At 40.3% G+C, this 21,332-nt stretch overlaps 1 protein-coding gene across 6 annotated transcripts in view; it reads left to right on the forward strand.

Moving 5' to 3' along the window:
- The window catches only part of mybpc1 (myosin binding protein C1), a 90,782-nt gene that overhangs the window by 22,605 nt on the left and 46,845 nt on the right, over positions 1-21,332 (forward strand). For 3 of the 6 annotated variants that reach the window (XM_015960373.3, XM_015960390.3, XM_054739762.2), the window contains exons 2-11: positions 4,858-4,884; positions 7,534-7,605; positions 9,563-9,769; positions 17,154-17,195; positions 17,686-17,727; positions 18,427-18,537; positions 19,525-19,673; positions 19,747-19,864; positions 19,954-20,005; positions 20,613-20,669. In XM_015960373.3, coding sequence (XP_015815859.1) covers positions 4,858-4,884; positions 7,534-7,605; positions 9,563-9,769; positions 17,154-17,195; positions 17,686-17,727; positions 18,427-18,537; positions 19,525-19,673; positions 19,747-19,864; positions 19,954-20,005; positions 20,613-20,669 — 877 coding nt within the window. Of the gene's footprint in view, positions 1-4,857; positions 4,885-7,421; positions 7,441-7,533; positions 7,606-9,562; positions 9,770-17,153; positions 17,196-17,685; positions 17,728-18,426; positions 18,538-19,524; positions 19,674-19,746; positions 19,865-19,953; positions 20,006-20,612; positions 20,670-21,332 lie in introns of all 6 variants that reach the window. The other 3 variants (XM_054739768.2, XM_054739766.2, XM_054739767.2) reach the window with 3 other exon arrangements.

Below are 21,332 nucleotides of genomic sequence, written 5' to 3' on the forward strand. Positions count from 1 at the left end.
CTTGCACCTTTGGTCAACATCAAACAGGAAGTCGGCCATTTTTGACTGATGTAGCGATTTAGACCTAGTTTTGGTCGTTTGTAGGGTCTGTATTTGGTTGAACAGTTTGGTCATTTTTCGCACGATCATCTCAAAAATAGTGTGCGATCGATCAGAAGTGTTGGACAATTTAAAAGAGAAAATAAAACTGACTTTTCGTAAATACTGAAGAGGCGGGGCCAGGCCTCGAAGTTCGAGCACTTGCCAAAAAAATTAAAATGCCTATAATTTCATAACTGAAAGAATTACAGTTAAAGAAAATTTTGTGGACATTTCTCATCGGCCCCCAAAGAAAAATGAATGGTCGATTGATGATGTCACACAAGCCCCGCCCCCTCAAGACTAAAGAGGTCAAGTTTTACTGTGAAATTTCCCAAAATTCGCCGCTTCGTACAATCACCACAAACTTGTAGCAGATAACTGTAGACAAGTTGGGATTGCTGGGCCTCACTTTATGGGAGCTTTCAAAAGACAGCGCGGCTGTGATGGCGCGGCGAAGTCAGGCGTAATGCCATGGCCATACAATTGCCTCTCGTTTAGTCAATTCTAAAGCTATCGCCACAAAATTTCTGATGAGTGATCCTAGTATGATCCACAATTAAATTTGACATCAAAAAACGGTAGGCGTGGCCAATTTTTTGAAATAGCACCCCCTAGCACCCTTGCCAGCCCCAGGCCATGCTTTTACTGAGGATTATGAAATTTTGTACACTTATGTAGTGTCTCAGGACATACAAAAAACTCTCTTGAAGCCATGCTCAATATCCCACAGGAAGTCGGCCATTTTGGTACAAGTACGCCATTTTGTGTTTTTTGCACACTTCAAAGGTACGTCAATCCCCAAGCGCCCTTTGCCCCCATCACCTTCATACTGCTGAAAACTCTTCAGACCAAGCGGGAAAAACTGAACCCACGGATTTTCCAAAAGTCCAACGGTTTGGGCGTGGCTAGGCCTCAAACTTTGACCTGTCACCACACCATGCTTTACTGTCAATGCTCCCAAATTGACTCTTTTAAACTAATCAACATAAATCTCTGGCAAATAGCAGTAGACATTTTGAGGTCACTTGGTGTCCAGTACTGGCAGGTTTCAAAAAAGGGCAAGGCTTTGGGGGCATGTCGAATTTTGACATCATGCCATTGAATTCCGGTTACTTCTCATTCCCTCAATTCTGATGCCATGGGTCCAACAATTCAGTTGATTGATACAAATCCAAACCTCAATAGACATTACCCTGAAAATCTGGTGGGCGTGGCTTAGTTTCTTCACTAGCTCCCCCTAGGTCCAATAAAAATGTCAGACCTAAGTTATGCTTTGACTGAGGATTGTGAAAATTTGGAAAACTTATGCAATGTCTTAGGACCTACAATAAACTCGAGCCATGCTCCATATCCCACGGAAAGTCGGCCATTTTGGTCCAAGTACGCCATTTTGTGTTTTTTGCACACTTCAAAGGTACGCCAATCCCCAAGTGCCCTTTGCCCCCATTGCCTTCATACTTCTGCTTAAAACTCTTAAGATCAAGCGGGACAAACTGAACCTACGGATTTTCCAAAAGTCTAATGGTGTGGGCATCGTTAGGCCTCAAACTTTGACCTGTCACCACACCATGCTTTACTGTCAATGCTCCCAAATTGACTCTTTTAACCTAATCAACATGAATCTCTGGCAAATAGCAGTAGACATGTTGGGGTCACTTGATGTCCAGTACTGGCAGGTTTCAAAAAAGGGCAGGGCCCTGGGAGCATGGCAAAATTCGCCATCACGCCATGGAAATACGTTTGCTTCTCATTTCCTCAGTTTTCAAGATATCACCAAAAGATTTCTGGTGAGGGATCCTAGTCTGACCCCCAATATAAATAGATGTCATAAGCTGGTGGGTGTGGCCTTTTTCCTGAAATAGCACCCCCACGACCATTAAAACTCTCAGCCCCAAGTCATACTTTGACTGAGGATTGTGAAATTTTGCACACTTATGTAGTGTGCCTGGGCCTACAAAGAAGTCTCATGGAGCCATGCTCCATATCCCACAGGAAGTTGGCCATTTTGTTCCAATTACGTTACAGAGTTTCTTTCGAAGCTGTAATATTTTGCTAATGTAAAACATTTTTAGTTGGGACTGTTGGAAGGCTAGGAGGAAAGGTTGAGCCAGATTGAGGTGACAGCTGACAGTGATCGCAGTTAAATGCACGCTGGGGTGTCTGGCGCGCATGGGTGCTCGTGTGCCACCAGTTGCAGGGCGATGGAATGGGAGAGGGTCGGGGATGGAGTGGAGAGGGTGCGGACAGAGGGCGAGCAGCTTCGCTGCGAGGGCTGAACGACTCCGCTTGCAGCTTTAATTTGAACTATAATCTTAACAAAAGTGTTGTTGTTGTCCTCATTTAATAAACATATGAACTGTAAAAAGGACAAAAACAGATTAGGGTTTTGGAAATAATCTACCTGGACATTTACTTTTATCCTATTGCATCATTTTAGTTTAAAAATTTGATTAATTTAGCAAAATTTTATGAACATCTTTCAGTATCTCTAGCTCAAACTCCATTTTCTCTAAAAATATTGAAACTAATCTTAAATTACCACAGATAACCTTTGGCCTAATTTTTGTCTATTTCAAGTTCCTTGTACATATTAATGCCAACATAAACCTTTGAATCTCATTGTTTATTAAAGATGTGGTTTACAGAAAAAAATATATTTTAATGATTATTTCTAATTATAATGGATCTCTCTGAGATTTTCACACAGGCTGAACATGAAAATAGTCTCCTACACCTGTCTCCTGCATTTCCTTCTGATAGAAAAAAGACGGTGAAACGCTAGGATTTGAAAATCCTGACAGATCTACGTCACTCTGCCACTTAACATTCATGGACTCGCCCATCTTGGCTCATGACGAGGAAGGCTGTTGTTGGTTTGGCCAGGAAATAGCAGAGAATGTCTTGATTAGTAGAAGCTAACCGTTAGCATTAGCAACTCCACCACACAGCAGAACTCTCACTTGCTAGTGCTTTTTGAGGAGATTAAACATCAACATTACAAAATCAACTGGAGTCAGTGGTGGAGTCGTGTTGCTGTTATTCAGTCAGAGGAGAGATGTCTAATATCAGGAAATAAGACTCCAAACCTGCTGTCTGAAGCTACCTTCTCCTCCAGCTGACTTGTACTTCCTGAGACAGGTGCATCTGGGCTTTTTTTCCCCTGAGTGTGACTTACGAGGCATTCATAGAGACCATTGTAAATATACTGATTAAACAAGTGTTCAACACCTTTTAATTGAAGGCTATTTATTTATATGTGGACAGTGCATGAACTTATATATCTTAATGTATGTAGATTTATGAGATTGACAGCCAGGGCTAATTTCCACCTCTTGGCTATCTTAACCCTCTGATGCATGAATTATGAGATCTTCAACCATGATTTTTTAAACAATTTTTTTCATTCATCTTTAGGTGTGAATGAAACAAATTTCAACAAATATTTTTTGTAACATTTTGTTAATTTACAAATACTTTATTACATGTCCATCTCAGTGGACAGCGTGCATTCTGAACATGAAATATGTTGGCTTGACTTACTGAAGTCCAACTGGAAAGGCTCACATGCAATAAAGTCTTCAACAGCTGTGCTTAATAGCAAAAATAAATAAATAACAATTTTGAGTACCTGTCCACTGTAGTGACCATTATGCATCAAAGGGTTAAAACAACTTTATTTAGCTGATTTACTATAAATGAGTGTCTAATAGTGCTGTTACATGTTTGACCACTATTTAGGCATTTTATTGCATCTTATTCAAAATATAAATATTCTGCATACAATAGTCAGTATTGTGCCCTCTTCAGGTTAAAACTCTGGATTGAACTTAATCGACCAATGCTATTGGCTAAAACAGCACACCTTAGTCAACGCAGCTGCTGCACCGCCCCTTTGGGGGTGTAGATGGTGACTTGCACTAAAAAAACAATTGACAACACTAACAGTGACTTAAACTACTCTACTGGATAAAAAGGTGTTTACACATTGTGAACTATGATTGCTGTATCTGATTTCTTGCTGAATTTTCAAAAATGAATCATTAAAATATTTTAACCAGACACCTACTGCAGCATTTCCATAGTTTTTTAGCCTCTGAATGCAACCTCACTTTGAGGAGGTGTCGTTTAGCTTCTACTGCAACGTAGAGCTGCCACCCACGCAAAATAAAATTGGAACGATATCACATCATGTCATCTTAACTTTGTTGTTCAAACAAGACAATTTTCTGTTTCTTACAATATGTTAGTACGTTTGTAAATTCTTACGTGAAAATTTTATTGTTCGAACAATAAAGTTAAGCTGTTATAACGTGATCGCTCCAATTTAATTTTTTCGTGGGTGGCAGCTCTACGCTTCCGGAAGTTTCAGCTGCTTTGTTTGTAGAAAATCTAGAGCTATTTTGATGCTAAACCCTCCCTGCCTTGTGACTGTTTCCAGTTTGTGCAAGGACAGAAAAAAGGTTTTATGGCTCTACAAGAATCCGTGACATCTGAGTGACCTATTAACCCCTCTGAAGTCAGTTTTGTCCCCTGCTTTGAATCCACGAACATGCATTTGGACCAATCCTTTTCTCGAGTAGACGAGGTCGAGGGCAAACAAATGCAGCATCAGCGAGGCGTCTTAATCACTTAAGTCTGCGTGAGGTCTTAACATGAGGAGGCTTGTCATCCAGCACAGGTTCATATGACTGGAAGAAATATGTGATAATTCTGATTGCATTAAAGAGATACCACAAGAAGTTGTGTTTGATATTGTTTTGCTTTTTCTTCCTGCAGATGAGACACCAAATGGTCACGCAGAAGGTGAGTGCACATCTTATCCCCCTGTCACCCCCCTAGTCCAGCAGATTAAATCTGATCAGGATGTACAATCCTCCAAAATGAAGGATGAAACTCAAACCTAATGAAAGAAAAAGGATTTCAATCCTTATAAAGTTTAAAATTGACATATCAAACAACCAGGCTCTTTAGAGGAGAACTGTAGTGACCGGTGTCACACACACACACACACACACACACACACACACACACACACACACACACACGTGGAGTCAATAGACGGCAGTGTGGATGTGCTGCTGCTCTCTGGAGTTATCTGTGACGAAGCCATCAGCATCTCTCACATTCCTCACGCCCGCCAGCTGATCCCTCTTTGTTGATTCAGCTGACGCTCTGGCCGTCCCATGTGAGCGCGGCGCTGGCATCCAGCAGGCTTTTAGCAAGTGCTGAGGTTTGACCTTGGAGCTGGAGCATCTTGAGGCCACAGCGGAGAGCTTGTGTTTGTTTAGGGTCTAACTAAAAATAATCCCGAGAAAAGTTAGCATCTAGAGTTTCTTCTGCTTGCTCATGATAATTTGTCGTAATAAGTAGGCGACTCAAACAAGTTACCAAAAAAATTTACATGAATCAGGACCCCAAAATGGGATGTAAACAATAACCTTGGGGGTTTTAAGATTAGTTATTAAAGACAGAACATCTGAAAAATATCCACTATATTTGAAAAGCGAAAAAAGGACTGATTTAAGTGGGTTAATGTTTGTATTTCATTATGTCCTAGTTTATGTAGCGTTGAAGCAATGTTTTTGTGATGCAACCTGCAAATATCTTTGCAATGGTTTTATTATTCTTTGGGTGGTCTGAAGCAGAAATGTTTATGACCCTCTGCTCTATACATCTAAAACAAATCAGCAAATAATCAGCATGGTCAAACTGATCGTGTATAATCCACCAATTTGTAGAGTAATCTAGAGTAATTTGGCTACTGAATGCACCATTACCAAGCTTCCATAAAAATATGGTGTGTTTTCTGGTTCTCAACCTTTTTTCCTTGAGGACCTCCTTTCCTGTGTCCATGGCAAGCCAGGACCCCAACACCAACACCTGCATACACACAATAAAACTGTTTAATTACAAACGCTGTTCAGCATGGCAGCACTGCTCCTCAGATGGGTTGTATGCTGAGAAGAATTTCCCCAAAAAAGATCAATAATGTATACATTTTAGTTTTTTTCTTACAATTTTGTTCTTTGAGATAAATCAGAACTGTCAAAATTGACAGGTGAAAGCTGATTCACTGTATTGGCCCTCGAAACTGGAATCAGTGCATTTCTACTAAAAGCTACCACTACCAACAGAGGCTGCCCAAGGCATATGTGAACTAAGCAACTACTTTGGGCCCCCGCACCAACAAGGGGACCTCAAGAGCACCAAGATCACATGAGGAAAAATGTTTTAATACCTTTAAATAATACAAACAAAAAAATATTTCACATGAAAAAAAAAAGTATCTATATAGTGTCATTTGGCTGTATTTTGTAGTGCAGTACCTTTTACACATGCTTCAAAACTTAAGAACAAAGGATAGTAAACCTTACTTCTTTACTGTAAATTCAGTGTTTGCCTGCTGCCATTTATTTCTGATAGTTGAATTAATACACCACACTTAAATAACATTCAACATTTAAACATGCTAATTAATTAGAGTGTTTTTCTTGGTTTGCTGCTCCAGTAATGTTAAAACCAATATCCATTATAACACCTGTATAATGTAAGCTAACTACAAAAGACTTCAATGATAGTGGGCATGTTACTCAAATGGTGTAGCCTACGAATGATGAATGATCTGGTGTTGACTTGTTGGTATGGGGGGCCCCAAAGATAAACTTGCTTGGGACCCCACAAAGGCTTGGGCCGGCCCTGGCTACCAGAGATGATATTTATTGCAGCCAAAAACTAGTTGTCTCAGCTCTGATAATAATAAATTGTTATCATTCCTTCCTTCCACTTTTAGGTTACATTTCCATAGAAATTCATATAATCATATATATATATATTTTTTTACATCTTATCATCAATTTTTATGTTCGAAGTTTTTTTTCTATATTTTTACGAATATAGTTTCATCAGTCAGCCTTGTGACAATTAAATACATGAAGAATTTTCCCTTTAGTCTCTTTCTGCTTCTAGTTATACAGTAAAAGTACAAGGTTGGCATTAAAATACTTACTAAAACCAAAAAATATGTTGTTTTTTTTTTTTTGCTAGAAAGCTCCCTGCAACAGCACCAGGGTTTATCAAGTTCTCTTCTCAAATGTGTCTTTGGTCCAGAAGCAGCAATTGCTAAAATGCACTTTGTAGGTCTGTCAGCATCATTATGGAGCTATAAGATGTTTAAAATAGTTCCTATGGAGGGTTTGTATTCATGTACAACAAAGATGGAGAAACACAGATCTTTGAATCCCAAGCATAATCTTGTTTAATTTATTTATTTATTTTTGCTTGTGTCATAATTTGTGGACATTCTCTGTAAATAAAAACCAACTTGACTGGATGTGGTGGAGCTTGTGTGGCTGCTTGCAGGTAGGTGTCTGGTGTCCATGTGTATGTGTGTGTGTGTGTGTGTGTGTCTAAAAGCAGCTTCTCCATCCACCACTATATTTGTCACACATTCAGAAAGTGTTGCCCCAGACAGTAACGGTGCCCTCACCCTACCTGAGATTTCCTTGGAGGTTTCTCCCCCACCAGGTGGGTAACCCAGATGCCCCACCCTCCCCCTTTCACCTTCACTCGCACCCAGAATGTGTTGCACCTCTGCACATCCCACTCACACCACGTGTTTTCTTTTGTTGTTGAGTGCGTTATCACTTTTTTTTTAATTCACCGTGAGACGCCTGAAATTGCACTTTTCTTGCACCGAATGACGGCACACAAACGTCTTTAGGTTAGATAAAGTCAGAGTATTCACTTATTCACGGTTTGTTCACAAAACCGACCTGCCTTAGCACATTGTGCTGTTACTAACCGAAGTTATGTCTGTTCCTGTGATACTGTGTGGCATTCTGAGTCATCAAACAGGAGGTATTTAAAAGGGTTTGGGAAACTTGAGCAATGTTTTGGGCTTTAGGCAAAAGTCAACTGTCTAATCACTAAAAACAATGAAAAAACACGTGTTTGTCAATCCCTGCCTCCTTGATCACTCTATAACAGTGTGGATGTGCAAAGGCCAAATAGATAAGAACTTTGATGATAACAGCTGCCTTCCATTTATCTGAATGTTGATCTAGGTGACCATTTGGAAGTTAGAAAACCAGTTGTGCTCAAACTCTTTCAACCTAAAAGCAACATCTTTGTCCAAAAGAGGTTCTACAACACCATCTATGTGACTGGTTTATGGAGAAACAAACTGGGAAAAGTGATGGTAAATTATTAAAAAAAACAGGATAAATCATTGCTTTTTATGCATGAGGAAACCATGCTGGATAGTTTAGATCAGGGATGAGAAGGAAAATCTAAATTTCCATATCAAATCAACAAGATGGTATTTATTAAATTCTTCTTGGCAATTAATCCTATAGCTCGGACAATTGTAAGGCAAATGCTTGGTGGGTTCATAAATGTGACTAGTAGAGGGGCTGAAAAAAATTGATTCAAGTCTGAATCGGGATTCTTATTTATAAAGATTCAGAATCGATTCCAAGAACTCAAATATTTGGCATGTTACAGGTTTGAGATGCACTTTTTTGATCTTTGTTAGGAGAGTCAGTACTCCGTTTACTTTTGTGGTCCCATAAATTGAGATGATTTATGTTTGAATCTGCTGATAAGAGGGCACTTGAATGTCATTTTTTTCATACTCAGAAATTTGAGATATTCTCATATTTATTTTCTAAGTTGATAAATGAGTACTCGGGATTACTCATGTAACTTGTTTCTACACATACTTGAAAAGTATGTGACCGTATTACTTTCAAAGCTACTGTTAGGTAACTACTGATTTGTTATATTTTACAAGGTAAGCAAAAATAAATGTTGCCTTTTGGTCAAAAGGTTGTTTCTGTTTACAGTTTTAGAATCACTTTATTTTAAATTGTAAATTAGCATTTTTCAAGCATGACCAGTTTAAAGTCAAATAAAAATGTCCCATAGCTTTAACTGACTTGTACAACAAAGTAGTTAATCCAGGAGCTGACACTCTTTGTTAATACTGATTGTGAATCGATTTAAATTGGGAATCGAGAATCGATTCTGAATCGAATCGGCACCCCAAGAATCGGAATCGAATCAAATCGTGAGTTGCTCTAAGATTCACATCCCTAGTGACTAGCATGTTCTTTGCCAGTGCAATGGACACTTGTTTGGTGTTATTTATTGGATAATCAAAATCTAAAGAAACAAGGCATACAGGTACATCTAAAAACAGAGTATTGTGAAATAGTTCAATTATTTAGTCGCTAATGTCAGAAAGAAATTTAGAAAAAGCTCTAAAATTTGTGGTTTAACTCTGAAAAATTTAACTATGGAGAAGATTTATATCAGAGTTTCAAGAAGTCAAGCTATGGACCCTGTTTATCATTTAGGGTCAAGTCTGTCTGGTCTTTAGCTATTAATACTAATCCCACCTGAACAAGCATCGTCTTGTCAGGCTGCCGGTGTTTGTGCTCAATGCTTGCTGCTCCAGCCTGGCACTTTGTCTGCTATACAGAGACGGTAGGAGAGGGGAATGAGACCGTAGAGACTGATGGGAAGAAACCAGAGCCCTCAGGGTCCGAGCCATTAGAGGCTCGGGACCCGAAAACGATCGACAATGGCTCAAACCCGCCAGAGCCTAGTGGGGTTGGGGTGAATGAACAAACAGAGTCCTCTAACTTTGCTGTTAAGGAAGAGGGCACCTACTCCCCCCCACCACCTGGTAAGTGTCTTTGATGTGAATCTGTCCCATGTCTCTCTCAGTGAAACTGCATGATTTCACCCCTCGAGCTCTTTGGATGTTGACAAAATAAAGTTGTAACATTGTCTTTCATTTAGCATCATTTTAACCCACCCCTACATCTTTATCCCCAGCCAACCATGTTATGGCCTATCTGACTAAAAACAAGCGCTATAACCATGTCAGCCCTGTTCACTGTTGACTGCATGGAAGCATAAAGAAACAAATATGTTTATTTTCACTTGATGGTTTTATGCTGAGGCTTTAGAAGCATTTCAAAATAACGAGTAGTGTAGATCTGTCTGCATGCTGAGTCAGACGCTATAAGAGAATTTACAGATTATCATCAACAAAAGCGTATAGTTTGAATATAATGCTAACTTTCCATTCATTATTAGGGATGGGTACCGAATTCTGTACTTTTTAAGGTACCGACCGAATTCCACAGTACCGACCAAGCACCGATTCACGTCATTTCAAACGGTGCCTCGTTTCGGTACCCGTCCTTCAGAACGAGAACTTGCCAAGACAGCTGCGCATGCGCAAGAGCGTTATGTTGTCGCTCGCTGCGAACCAGTTGTAAACAGAGCAGCATGGTAGAAAGAACGCACGCTAAAGCTTGGGTCCACTTCACTAAATGTGATGGGTAACTGGGTGATGATGAAACCAGCGACAACGATCTAAGTGAGACATCCTCATCTTAATCTGCTCTGGTAGGTAAATAAAATGTTTAAGATAACGTTAGCTTGATATGTTAGCTTCCGTTTTGCTAATGGTGCGTTCGCTTTCTCCTCGGAACTCCGAATTTCCGACTAGAAGAACATGAACGCGCTCTAAAGTTTGGCTTCACTTTACTAAATGCGACGGGTGATTGGGTGAAGATGAAACCAGCGACAACGATCTAAGTGTGAGGCATCATCGTTTAAATCTGCTCCAGCAGCTAAATAAACTGTTTAAGATAACGTTAGCTTGATATGTTAGCTTCCATTGCCACCATTGTTATCAGCTAATGGTGCGTTCGCTTTCTCCTTGGAAATTCTAACTTCCCAGTAGGAAAAATCAAATGAAAAAGAGGCAAAAGGAATGAAGATGCACGGTAAATTTAATTCACAGTAAAGATGTCAGTTTAATTATCAGCTTATAAAACTACAAGGACGATGTTAAAATACAAACTGTTGAATGTTATTTATCGTGATATTTATCAAATATTGTTATATATTGAGAAAAATATATATTTAATTATAAAATAATTAAAGAAAATAAACACTCAAAAGTATCAAAAAATTGTACTGTTAAGTACCGGTATCGATTCCTAGGTACCGGGAATTAGTACAGAATCGATTCAAATGTCAAAGGTACCCATCCCTAATTAGCAAACAGTTTTTTGGGGTATTAAATAGAAGTGATGGTTCAACACTTTCAGTTTCAAATGAGAACTCTTTGGAGAAGCTAAGCATCTTCGAGAGGCAGTTAGCCTTTTCTGTTAAGCACCTTTGTAAATTTGTGGTTTAAATGATAAATGATCTGCACGAGCTGTTCTGAATCAGAGGACTCCAATGCGCTTTGTACTACAATCACTCACCCATTCACACACTGATGGTGAGGAGCAACATCACTGCCACAGCTGCCCTGGGGTGCACTGGAAGAAGCTGCCGTAAACAGGCGTTACCGGTCCTTCCGACCACCACCAAAAACATGTAAACATTTGTAAAAACATATTTGTTTGAACTGAAGTGTTTTAGTAATTTTGAACAAAATGATCTGCTTTAAAGCTGGAGCTTAATTATTACAGGGACAGCAGTAGCTCAGGAGGTTGAGCGGGTTGTCCAGTAATCGGAAGGTTCAATCCCAGCTCCGGCTGTCATGGTCTGCATCTGCGTCTCCCCTCGTGTGTCTCCTTGTGTTCTCCATCCCTCTGTAGGTTCTCCTTTTGTGTCTCCTAGCGCCCTCATGTGTCCTTGTTCTGCATCTTCCTCATGTGTCTCCTGGTGTTCCCCATTTGCCCCCAGATCTTCAGCCCTCTAGGTTCCCTCCTCAGGCATCCCCCTCCCAGGTCCTGTACTCCCTTGGCCCCCTTTTAGTCATGCCCCTGTAGTTTTTCTTTCTGTAGTGTTTTCCTCTAGTTTCAACTTCCCCCTTAGAATATTAGTTATGTTTGCTGCCCTTCAGGTCTTTAGGTTTTATTCTTAGGTCATTTTCCTTAGTTACATCTGTTCATGTTATTTGTCTCTCTAGTGTGTTTTTTCCCATCTGTGTTTGAGGTTTTCCCCCCCTCCTTAGATTATTAGTTATGTTCCTGCTCTTCTTGTCTTTAGTTTTTATTCTTAGGTCATGTTTGTTCCCTCCCTAATTAGTAACTCAGTTCACCTGGTCTCTCTCCCCACACACCTGCAGGTCATCTCCCTCTCATCCTCCCCAGTGTATAAAGCCCTGTCTGTGTCTCAATGTCTTGTCGGTCCATTGTTTTGTGTAAGCGTTGTTTCGTGCCTCGTCTCTAGGTTTTGTGCTCTATGTGAGCTTTCGTTCTCCTGGGTTTCAGGACTTTGGTATTTGGCTTCCTGCCCTTTTGGATTTTTGGTTCCTCATCCTAATAAAAAGGATTTTACTTTAAACCGCTCCTGCCTCGAGTCATCTGGTGTTTTCTGCATCTTGGGTCCTAACCTCCTCCTAACTCGCAACGTGACACCGGCCAGAGACTGCTGCTGTTGTGTCCTTGGGCAAGACACTTAACCCACGTTGCCTGCTGGTGGTGGTCAGAGGGACCGGTGGCGCCAGTGCTCGGCAGCCTCGCCTCTGTCAGTGCGCCCCAGGGCAGCTGTGGCTACATCGTAGCTCATCCCCACCAGTGTGTGAATGTGTGTGTGAATAGGTGAATGACTGATTGTGTTGTAAAGCGCCTTGGGGGGTTCCAGGACTCTAGAAGGCACTATATCAAATACAGGCCATTTTTACCATTGTAGCTGTGTTGCAAAAGCTTGAACTTTCAAGTTTCTGTGTCCTTTTGCAATCCACTCTGGTGTTAAAAAAAACATGCAGAGTTTGTAGGGCTCAAAATTAAATCTTCCACGAGTTGCTCTAATTATTTCTGCAAATATCTGCACACCACTATGGATAAAAAGAATATCGAGTCGCATGTGGATGATGGCATCAGCGATCTGCTGGCTTTTTGTGCTTTTCGTCTGCCAGTGATGGACTTGGAGTATTTTGATAAGTGAGTCTATTTGTGAATGACACCTCTATTGCAAATGATGATGCAATCACTACCCCATCCCCAACATCCCAAGCAGGTCAGTAAACAGAGCAGACTCTGCTGCCTTCTGATTTCAGAATAAAAGTCAAGTCAGATTAAGTTCAGACCATTTAACAGTGTAGTTGTACCGTTGGTAGATTTAGATCTCTTGCTCCCTGGTCCAAAACACTTTGGACATGCCCATTGTACAATATTTGCAGTTGGTCAACTTCCAGTTTTTGAGTTTACACACCTCTTTTCTCTTACCAGAGGGAATCTCTCTCCAAAATAAGAGTTGTAATTTGTTTATTTTTTTAATACTGCCCACCTAACAATCAACGTCACATCATGGATGTGCAGATCATGTCCACATTGCGTCCGTTGGTTCACATCACTTCTGTAGGATGTGCAAAATAAGTCTCTGCACAGTGGGTGGTCTCCCCGTTCTCTGACTTGTTGCACTGTATTTCTTTTCTCCTCACCTTGTACAGACAAAAACTCACAATTGTTGTTAAGTATTAAATCAAATCCAGCTTGTTCAGTTAGGAAACCACAACGGAGGAAATTCCAATGAAATAAAAAATGTATGAAGGAAATTAAGAAAAGAGACCCAATTTGTCAGTATTTAGAGATCTTTAGTCAAGAGTCAAGAGTCATTTATTGTCATATTCTCCACATGTGCAGGACATACAGAGAAATGAAATTCAGTTTCAGCACACACAATTCAAAGATCAGACATACGTGGGTAAGACACATAACAAGAATTGGTGACTGCGGTCATTCACAACATGAGTCGCGCTACCTTAATAGTTAGATGAAAAGGGTGTTACATGAGGAAAGTTCAGGGAGGGGAAAAAAAAGGCATTAACAGGGTTACACCAGCAGGGTGTAGCACTCCAATGCAAAAAAAAAACAAAAAAAAACACCCGACATGGAAGCACAGACAGCACGTGTACAACATCAGAGTCCAATGGGGAGGTGGGGGTGGGCGGGATCCTGAAGCCTCCAATGGGAGCTGCCACTGCGGCGCATCGACCAGCTGCAGAACAACAGGTGGGAGGGAGAGATAAGGAACAGAGAGCACATTGAGGTCCCTGCAGATATAGCCTGAAGGGAGAGGGTGAAGGTCGGGACACAGCATCTGTCGGCATTCCTCCTTTTTGTGGGGGTGTGTTGAGGCAGCCTTGAGAGGCTGCTATGGCGTCAGATAAGGATAAACATGACTTTGTTTAGGGCAGACAGAGATAGTCTTCCTCTCCGTCTTGTAGTCTCTAAGTGGTCATTCATGTCCACCAGTGAAGCCAATTTTACATTCCACATCCCCGCATCGTCCGGCGACCCTCTCCGAGATCAAATCCATCTTGCGCACTAACACAGGCAACGCCGCAAGGACATTGTCCAGCTTACGGTTCACCTCGAGTAACGTCCCAGTCTGTGAGGTCACCGCACGAGCGGCACATTCCGTGGGTACGGGTCGCACTCCAATCGCTCCCGTCTTCCCAAATTTCCAGAAAACCAGATATCCTCCCACTCCAATCAGAAGAAATCCAGTGATCATCAGGCCGAATATCCACAAATCTTCCACGTCCTCGATGGACAGCTGAGAGAGGCACACGATTCGCCAGACCTCCCAAGAATCGAGTGCATATCCCGATGCGAATGTCCCCTCGGGACAGGTGGGAGCCCCCTTCTCCGTTCTCATCGTAGAGAAAATTTTGTCAATCACGTTGAATGACCAATTAATTAAGTCCATATTTCCAAAAAGAGAGTAGTGGTTTCAGGAGAAATGCAGAGAAGTGCTCTGTAGGCAGACAGGACAAGAGCCTTGGGGAAGCCGATAAGGGAGCTGAGAAAAAAGCGTCTGTACTCTCTGAAGGCTGAAGAAGCCTTCAGATAGTACATTCAGACACATTCAGACAGTACAAGATCTTTAGTAACTTTATAAGGTTTAATCAATGTTTGGTTCTTCTTCACGCGCATTTTTCCCCTTGAAATCGTCACAGTGATCATCAGAGATCACATTTCAGTTCAAGCGGCTGAAATGAGTTTTCTCTGCAGGGTGGCTGGGCTCACCCTTAAAGATAGGGTGAGAAGCTCAGTCTTCTGGGAGGGGCTCAGAGTAGATCCGCTTCTCCTCCACATTGAGAAGAACCAGTTGAAGTGGCTCGGGCATCTAGTTAGGATGTCTCCTGGACACCTCCCTGGTGAGGGTTTTCCAGGGACATCCAACTTGGAGGAGACCTAAAGGAAGACCCAGGACACGCTGGAGGGACTATGTTTCTCAGCTGGCCAGGGAACGCCTTGGAATTCCCCCGGAGGAGCTGGCCAAAGTGACTGGGGAGAGGGAAGGCTGGGCCTCTCTGCTTAGGCTGCTGCCCCTGTGCCCCGACCCCGGATAAGCTAATGGAAATGGATGGATGGATTTTAATGTTGTTGTTAATCATATGAAGAGAGTATAATTATGTAATGTTGAGAGGGTGTCAAAAAATTCCAATCATCAATATATACACATGAAAATTTGTGCTCAAGCTTTTTGACACCACAAGACACAAAATAGATCCTTTTTGCTCTTTTTGTTCCCTTGGGACTCTGGGCTCTTTAGTTATGTTGTACGTGGGGATGTCTTGATCTTCAGAAACTCTGGGTTAAACTTTGCTGTATCAACGATTTAGGTGGTGTCCGTCTCATCTTGGATCACTAAATGATGACTCATGGCTATCACATATGGAGAAACCCCACAGAATTTGGCTTGAAGGGTTCACCAGAATAAAGAAAATTATAGCTTAAAAATGAAAAACGCCTTCAGTTTTATTTTCTGTGCACTGGCTTTGAATATATGTGGACCTTGTCTATATGGAACTATCATCAGCACGGACCAATAATGCAACAGCATCTCGAATGGACTCAGTACATAACCCTAAGAGACTACATTTAGATTAACAAAACGATGGACTGCATGGTGGACAGTGGGGCAGGGTAGGTCTTACGGTTAAATGATAACGATAAATGACCCACACATGTGTAACACCTTTTTGAGTCAGAAGACTACAGTGTATCATTCATCCATTCACACCCCGGTGAGGATGATAGCCACAGCAGCCCTGGGGTGCACTGACAGAGTCGAGCCTTTTATGCTCTGCCCCATCGTGGCTGCTGCTTACCACATGGCCAGATTTAGGGTGGTTCTTCCCTCCTGAAGGATGGATTCAAAGTTCACTAAACTTACAGACATTTTTCCTTTGCTCTTCTCCGTGTCTGGTTCGATTTCGTCAATTTGGTGATGCGCATTTGTTGTGGACGTATTAATAAACAAAGCCTAAAATAACATTTGCCCCCTTTCAAAAAGAAGCGCTTTCTTTCAAATGTGTCTTTAAAGAGCAAGTCACTCCAAATCAACATTTTTTTTGCTGATAAACTATATAAGTGAGTATCTGATCGTGCTGCAGACACGTGTAGTCAATAACTCAGCACTTTAGTGCATCTTAGTTAAAATTTAACAATTTGTTCTGGCAATTTAGGCAATTTGTTCTGCCTAAAACTGTCAGTGTTGCACCGTCGTCAGGTAAAAACTCAGCACTTCATTTGAATTAAAATCTGCCGTCGCTATTGGCTAAGAGGTACCCTATGATGTTTGATGGTACATTATGATGTCACAATGTCATGAGTGTGTGTATTTGTTAGCGGCTCCACCCTCTCGGTCTGCTAGGCAACAGCATTTGTTTCATTTTCCAAACAGGAAGTGGGAGTTGAGTAAGAATCTGGTAGGGGTGACTTGCTCTTTAAAATTCACCAACATCATATGTGAAATCCATGGCACATAAACAGGATTAAAAAAAGCCTTTAAAGCCTCATTGACTTGCATCTACTTTTTTGTTCTTCTGGAGACCCATGGTCTGGAAGTAAATGGACATGACTTGGGCTGTCTATTTGCACTTCCTGCAAAATTTGGCCATAAAAACTACAAAAAGTGCACTTCTCTAATGTCAGTTTAATCATAATTGCAAACTTCCATCAAGCCAAACTTTATATAAAGTTGGATGATTTTACAAAAACACAACTGGGAGAAAAGCCACTTCTATTGAGTCTATTATTGTCTATTATTATTTTCGAGTGTAACTGTGCTCTTTTTTTCCACAGAAGATGGCAGTTCAGTCAAGAAACTCTCAGTTGACCTGCCTAGTAAGATTCCTCCGTAAAACCCCAGCATCGCTTTAATTCGTCTGACCGAACGTTTAGCCTGATCTAATTTGAATCGACCTAACGTCCGAATATAGGAAACATGCTCACGACATGTTTATTCTAGATATTTGTGTGCTGAGTAGTGTTTTTCTTTTCGAAACTGTAAAAACAAAAAAATCGCTTGCTAACATATTAATGAATATCTAAGGTTGTTTTTCTAGCATTTCTTTTTGACTTTAAGATTTTGGTGTATTTTTTTTTACACATTAATAAAATCTTAGAACAATCTAACTAAAGCTGAATCCTACAACCTTTGCATCCGGATGTATTTTTGTTTTATTTAAAACTTTTACTCAGATATTCTATTCAAGAATTCCCCAAATCACCGCTTGCTCATCTTTAACTGGTTGCATTTAAAGTGTGTGCTTGCTTGAGTGGACTTTACAGTACTATTTCTTACAATATGCTGTAAATTTCTTTCTTTGTTTAGATGATAGTACCTCTTTGCCAGCCATGGGGAGAAAAGACTCAGGTAACAAGATAGTAAAGGGAAGAAGTTGATGTAATATTTGTACAAAACATATATAAATTAGACATTTAATTGTTTTGATGGAACATTTCCACCCTTCTCGCCAGCGGCGAGGCCAGATCTTTTAAAATGGGGTGGCCCAGGTAGTGCACTTCTTTGTGCATGGGTGGCACCAATGGTTATGCTTTTTCTTTTTTACCCCAACCTTTTTGTGGAAAAGTCTATTTAAAGGAAATTCAGTGGGGTGGCCAATCAGATTCCAAGGGTGGCGTGTGCTGCCCCAGGCCACCCCCTGGACACGCCCCTGCTTCTCGCGCATTTGAGACGTGACAGGGCAAGAATAAGATCAATGCACACACCATTGTTGAACATCATCTGACTTTCAGGATTAAAAACGAAGGTTGCTAAATCTGCAAAAGCAAAACGCTTGTTTCAATTACTTGTACACACATGTCTTTAACATCCGTTTTCATGCTTTCCATGTTGCAAAGTGCTACTGAGATTATGTCGCTGTGTTAGGTGTGGCTGTTGGAAGAGAGGACAGTGTCGTAAATGTGTTGTTTGTGTCTTTGCAAACCTTTGTTGAAATAAAAACTTTCGGATATGATTTAAAAAGGTGGGTGTCAATATTTCTCGTATCATCAATACAAAGTGGAAAAAGGAGTGTTTTGTTTCATGAATTTGTTTGTCGTTGCTGACCAGTGTGGTCTCTGGGAGAGGGTCAAGCTCCAGAGGACGTGGACAAGCCGATTGACAACCCACCACTGTCCACGCTGCTGATCGTGAAGCCTCAGAGCGGAGCCGTCAGCGTGGGTGAGTGATACAAAAAAAAAAAAGAAGACAGTCTGGTAATGCCAGACTTCCAGACAAATCTGCATGGTAGAGCAGTTGGTTAATACAGCAGTAATCTATTACCTCGTTGCAAAGTAGTAAAAGGTTAAAATCCCGACTGTGGTCCTTCTGCACAGAGTTAGCATGTTCTCCCAATGCATGCATGGTTTTCTCCGCCAGACCAAAAACATGCAGATTTTGTTAAAACCTTAAGTTGCCTTAAATAGAATTATTTTTAAAAAATTAATTAATTAATGGATAAATCTAAATGATACCACCATTTATAGGGAGCCTTAAGTTCCCTCCTTCCAGTTGGCTCATTGGTCCCCTGACCAAAAATAAATGAATGTGAACGGAGTTGTACAGTTTTCTCCTACATATGTTGTACTTCAATTGAAATGATAATTATGTGTTTCGACTATGTCTCTCATGTAATTTGAGATTTATTTGCTTGTAAAAATCCTTAATAAAAAGACTACAAATCAGAAGATGCATATATGATGTCACAGCAGAATTTTATCTCCCCAAACATAGCTGCCATTTCCACATGGACAGATTTCTAGTGGTTTTCTCCACTTTTAATGCTTCTTCTTTTATCCTGAAATAAGGATGCAAAGCTCACTAAACTCACAGCCATTTTCTTCTTCTTGTGTGGTTTGATGATGTAATTTTGGTAAGACGAGCAGTTGTAGTCCACTAAGTATGTTCACACAAAAACTAAGGTATCTTTTGCTGCCTGTCAAAAATAAGTGATTTCTTGGCATTAAACTGTGTCTTTAAATTTTGGGGACATCATTTGTGAAACCCATGGAACATATAAAACGAGAAGAGGAAATAAAGCTCCATAAACTCACATTCATCTTTTTTGACAGTAGGGGACCTTATTATGATTTTCCATGGTCTTAAGTGGCCTCTTATTGCATAAAATTCCAATTTGCACTAATTTTGCTTTGTTGTATGTTTCCAAAGGAGGTGACATCACCTTTATTGCCAAGGTGGAAGCCAAAGACCTCCTTCGCAAACCCACTGTCAAGTGGTTCAAAGGAAAGTGGATGGATCTGGCCAGCAAGACCGGAAAGCACCTGCAACTTAAAGAGACCTTTGACAGACAAACCAAAGTAAGGCACCCTCTTAGAATGATTGACCCCCACTTTCTTCATGTACAAATTTTAACACAACACCTCCGATCAGGTCCACACTTTTGAGATGCACATCATCAAGGCCAAAGAGAACTACGCTGGGAATTACAGGTGCGAGGTGACGTACAAGGACAAGTTCGACAGCTGTTCCTTTGACTTGGACGTTAAAGGTTTGTCACAACATTAAAGTAGCTTATAGTTGTTTAGAAACAAAAACTAATTCATAAAAGGATTTCAAATTAAATATGTTGTTTTACAGAAACCGAACATGGCTCGCAGAACATTGATATTCGATCAGCTTTCAAGAGAAGGTAATACAATGGCCAACAAAAAGGCTGAACTGATACAATAAGATTTCATTATAAATATATTTAATAGAACAAGATCTTCAATAAAATATCTAGATTTCTATTGTTTTAAAAGTGACACAGGTCCAATTTTATGGCACAGGAGCAAACATTTCTACTTCAAGTAATAATGCTAAATGATATACAAGTCCTACAAATTGTAGTAATAATGTCATTAACCTTTCCTAAAGATAATTACAAGTCTACTACTTGATTCAATGTGTAATTAAAGGACAACTCTTGCACTTTGAATCTCTATCCAAACAATGTAAAGCAATGCAAAGTGTCCCAATTTCATTGCATCACCACTTCGTTTCTGTAAAGTAGCAGAAACGTTGTTGCAATTTAACAGGGACAGCTCTGGATGACACAAACAACCTTTTTGATTTTTTTCCCAGAAAAAGACAAAAACTGTTTCTGTGTGAGCACAAATCGCGAGTTAGCCTGGAGCTAATTTGTCGATCCGCTTCAGAGCTTTTGCTTTGTGTTGCTGTGAGGGCATTGTTATCCAGTGTCTGTAATTGTTGCAACTCTGATTAAATCTCCAATAATCTCTCCTTGTTAACAACAGCAGTGAAGGACAAGAAGATGCAGGGGAGCTTGACTTTAGTGGTCTCCTTAAACATAGGTGAGAATCACATCCTCACCCTGATTTTGTCTCTTAGTTTTTTTGGATGTGTTCCCCCTTTTCATTCTGTTCACATCCTTTGTAAATTTGTATTAGATTGCTGTAAGAATGGTTAGTTATTTCAGGGGTTTTCAAATTTTCACACTGTGGGCACTCCTCATTATAACTTTTGATAGAAAAAGATTTCTGACTTATTTTAGCTCTTCAGCTCATTGGCTTACCCACTTGCAGCTAAGCAGTAATCTTTGACACTAAGATGTTTATAAAAAGTAGATTTTGTGCTTCTTAGAATAGCAAAGACTTGTTTAAGAAAATAGAGCCACTATGCTGGAAGTTGTCGTGTTTAAAGGTGCAATCTGTAAAAACAGTTTCTATAGGAAGTAGCCAAGTGATTCTCATTCATTCAGATTTTTTGTTTTCTTCAAAAACTTTGCCAAATGATATTCATGCACAAGCTAAATAAAAATATACTTTACAAATTGAAGATTTCAATAAGGTACATAATATATTGTATTAGTTTGACCTAAATCAGACATTAAAAACCTTAACATATGCTGCAAAAAGTCGTCAATGAAACTTCTTAAAACTCTTCCTTAGACCACAAGTCTGCAACCTGTATGACTATTATTATGAGTGACTGATTATTTAGAAAAAAAACCTAAA

The sequence above is a fragment of the Nothobranchius furzeri genome, chromosome 1, assembly GCF_043380555.1.
Source record: "Nothobranchius furzeri strain GRZ-AD chromosome 1, NfurGRZ-RIMD1, whole genome shotgun sequence".
Classification (NCBI taxonomy): Eukaryota; Metazoa; Chordata; class Actinopteri; order Cyprinodontiformes; family Nothobranchiidae; genus Nothobranchius; species Nothobranchius furzeri.